Source organism: Elephantulus edwardii, unplaced genomic scaffold (assembly GCF_000299155.1).
Source record: "Elephantulus edwardii isolate Elephantulus edwardi_28Jun2011 unplaced genomic scaffold, EleEdw1.0 scaffold00005, whole genome shotgun sequence".
NCBI lineage: Eukaryota > Metazoa > Chordata > Mammalia > Macroscelidea > Macroscelididae > Elephantulus > Elephantulus edwardii.
In genome coordinates, this window is record NW_006399755.1 from 1744172 (window position 1) to 1748215 (window position 4044).

Below are 4044 nucleotides of genomic sequence, written 5' to 3' on the forward strand. Positions count from 1 at the left end.
TGCATAAGAAAAAAAGACACATAATATGTACCTATTGTATAATTAAATACATATACTTGTAAAGGGTTTATCCATATCTCTACTATAACTCCATTTACATTTACCTCTTCTATTTCTACTTCTGTATTTATGTCCATTTGTCTATTCCTAGTATATGTATGAAAACCCACACATCCTTTAGAAACATATTTATCTTCCAGAGACAAGGTTTGTTGTTGTTGTTGTTGTTAGATGTCACCAAGTCCACCATGACTCATAGAAACCCTATGAACAACAGATATGAACCCTGTCGTATCCTGTACCATCTTCATAACTTCTGACACATCAGAGCCCATTGCAGCAGTCACTGTGTCAATCCATCTGGTTGAGGGCCTTCTTCTGTTTTACCACTCTTTCCAAGCATTATGTTCCTCTCCAATGAATGGTCTCTCTTAACAACATGCCCAAAGTATGTGAGATGAGGCATTGTAATCTTTGTCTCCAAGGAATACTCTAGCTGTACTTTCTCTAAGACATATCTGTTTGTTCTTTTTGTAATCCATGTGATATGTAGCACTTTTTTCTAACATCACACTTCAAAGGCATCATTTTTTTCTTCTGTTACCCTTGTTCATTGGTTAGCCTCAGATACACAGCAAGTGATGGAAATGACCCTGGCTTCAATCAGATGCATCTTAGTTTTCAAAGTGACATTATTGCTCCTTGGCACTTTGGAGAGACCCTTGACTTTCTCAGTGCAGTATGTCTTCCTGATCTACTGACTGTAGTTATCAAGGACGTTGTTGATTGTGGATCCAATTGAGAATGAAGTAATTGACAATTTCAATCCTACGGGAACAATACCAGGAAGTAGTGTACAATCAAGAATCACTGAAGAAATTGGCAAAAAATTGAGGCCCCAGGGATTAATGAAATATCTATTGACATGTTTCAACAAACAGATAGACTTACCAGTCTATGCCAGGAAATTTGTAAGATAGCTACCTGACCCATTAACTGGAAATATTAATTTTTGTTCCCATTCCCCAAAAGAGTGATTCATCTGAATGTGGAAATTATTACACAATATTACAAATATCACACACTAATAAAGTCTTGCTAACAATCATCGAAGGTTGGTAGGAACACTAAATTGACAGAGAAAAGTCAGATGTTCATGCTGAGTTTAGAAGAAGCCATAATAGCAGGGATATTGCTAATGGTAAGACGGATCTTGGCTGAAAGCAGAGAATACCAGAAAAATGTTTATCTATAATCTCAGGACACTTAATTGTGCTCATTTGAAACCTGTACCTAGATCAGAAGGCTGTTGTGTGAACAGAGCAGGGAAAGACTGTGTGGTTGAGATCAAGAAAGGCATCCATCAGGGCTGTATTTCTGTATCCTTTCCCCATACCTATTCAATCTGTATGCAAAGCAAATAATTTGAGAAGCTGGACCCTATAAAGTAGAATGTAGCATCAGAATCAGAAGAAGACTTACATACAATCTGCATATGCAGATGACACAATTTTGCCGAAAGTAAGGAGGACCTGAGATGCTTACTGCAGGTCATAGACTACAGCTTTCAATATGGATTGCCTCCTAATATCCAGAAAACAAAAATCCTCACCACTGAATCAATAAGCAACACTATGATAGATACTGAGAAGACTGAAGTGGTTAACAATTTTGTCTTCTTAGGATCCACAGTAAATACCCGTGGCAACAGTAGTCAAGAAATCAAAAGTAAAGAAAAGGAAGTGATAATCCTGGTGGATTTGATGTATATGGCCTGGAGTAATTTGGTTGTAGTTAAAAGAAATTTTTCAAAATGCAAGATTTCAAACTTGTGCCTGTTAATTCTTATCTGCACAGTCATAAGAGGATATTGAGAGTGGTTGGGAGTCATTCTCTTGCTGTCATATTAAATTCTTATTATTTCATTTTCCAGGTATCATGGAGTTTGTATCTTCCTCTTTATCCAGATATTTTTTGGTCATTCTTTTCTTACAAAGAATATTACTCATCTCAGGTACGAATACTGTGTGTTTGCATATATGTGTGTCTGGTGTCTACAAAGATAATGTAAGTAAATGAGACCAGAAAAAATGAGTAAAATTTACTGCTATTCCTCAGATTATGCAATTTCATTTAGTTTGGAAAATAAAAATGAGTGTTTAACAAAGTCTAGTAAAAATGCTTTACACTTGTCCTGGCTTTCTGAGCCTTTACTATATCCTATAATAAATATTGTTGTGTAATCTAGAAGATGAGAAGGTATGCGTTCAGTATATACCCATGGGAGGCACAAAAATCTCACTGGACATTACTAATGAATATAAGCCCTACATTTAGAGAAACTATACAATAATTTATGTGATCCTGTGAATTACTGGGTTAGTAGGACCTCAGAAGAAGTTGGTATGAGTTGACATGATCCACAGTCTTCTTAGAGCAAGTAGACTCATTTGATTGATAACATTTCTTGAGACCATAGAGGTAAAAATTCTTAGCAGATATTGGTAGCATATAGAGTAATGAATTTGGCATAGTTGGGAAAAGAAAAATTTAACAGTATGGGAGGAGCTGTGTGGTATTTATATTTTAATAAAAATATAATTTAATCCTCAAAATTAACAATTTTAAAAATTATTATTTCTTCCAAACTGTGGATAAGGGATTCTGGCAGTGTCCAGCTGAGTGATTCCTCTATTTCTATGTGATAGACCAAATGACTTGGTCTAGAAGACCCAACATAGATTCACATGTATCTGCCACCTTGTTTGAGTTGCCTAAGTAGGCTAAGATCAGATGGGGATCAGAATCTCTATCAAGTGCATAGTTAGATATAGTATATGACATTTCAGAACTCTTAGAAAAATGTTTCCAAATATGAGAGCTTCTCATTTGTGAAATTGGTCACAGAACTGACACAGTCCTTTATCTGCTATATTGTACTTACGAGGCAAAACAGTTATAAGTTCATAAGAAAGGATCATAAAATTTTTCTCCTGATGGAAAGAATGCCAAAAATTTATGGTCATGTTTATTTCATAAACAAAATTAATATTAAAAGAGTAACTGGGTGGTTATCTAAGGAAACGTTGTTTAGCAATACTTAACCTGAACGGTTTTCTCAGCCATGGAAAATAGCCTCTACATTCATTTGTTAAATATTTACTGTATTCTTCCTCCATTCAAGAAACGTTTTATGTATTGGGAATGCAAATGAATTCAATGAACTCTACTTTCACATAACTTAAATATTGGTGGGACAGAAGAGAAAATAAAGTGAAGATATTTGGTAGTTACATGTACCATAAAGATGCATAAGGATGATTAATGGAAGTGCTGAAAGCATTGTGAGAGAAACAAAAACAAGAACTTTCTTAGAAGTTGGAGTTTTAGCTGAAACTAAAGTGACTAGAAGAATCAGTTATAAGAAAAAAAAAATCAGAGTATAGATACCCTTAAGAGCTAAATAATAAAAAAGGAATTTAGCAACAAGAATCAAGAAAGAAGGCCAACGATCCAGAGCAAATTGATTTAGGTGGAACTTTCTGAGCCTTCAAGAAGACTAAATTCTTGGTCTCTCAATTTCTCTACAGAGTATTTCACTGTAAGCAGGTCTGTGAGCCACTATGTGACCACAGTAGGCAGACAAGCTGAACTCAGCTGTCAGCTTTCCCCACCACAGAATGCAAAGCACAGGGAGGTGGGATGGTTTCGGCATCACCACTCTGAACTGGTTTACTTATATGAGGATGGGAAAGAACTGTATGGAGAAAGAACTAAGACCTATATGAATCACACAGAATTTCTAAAGGATACTCTGGAAGAGGGAAAAATGACTCTCAGAATTCACAATATTAGTAGTACCGATGATGGACAGTACCACTGCTTCTTAAAAGATGCTAACACCTATGAAGAAGCCGTCATGGATCTGAAGGTGGCAGGTAAGGACAGAAAAGAGTTTTGCCAGTAATTCCATTCTGGAACCAAGATCCTAAATTTACTATAACATGAGGAATTTTAGGACAGAAAAAAATAAATAAAAAATAA

The 4044-nt window shown here is 35.5% G+C and overlaps 1 protein-coding gene across 1 annotated transcript in view; it reads left to right on the top strand.

The window, feature by feature from the left end:
- The first annotated feature begins 3784 nt into the window (after window positions 1-3784).
- LOC102859473 (putative selection and upkeep of intraepithelial T-cells protein 1 homolog) overlaps window positions 3785-4044 on the top strand; it is a 16730-nt gene continuing 16470 nt past the window's right edge. Inside the window, exon 1 of the mRNA XM_006879800.1 lies at window positions 3785-3938. Within this exon, the coding sequence (XP_006879862.1) occupies window positions 3785-3938 (154 nt within the window). The remainder of the gene's footprint in view (window positions 3939-4044) is intronic.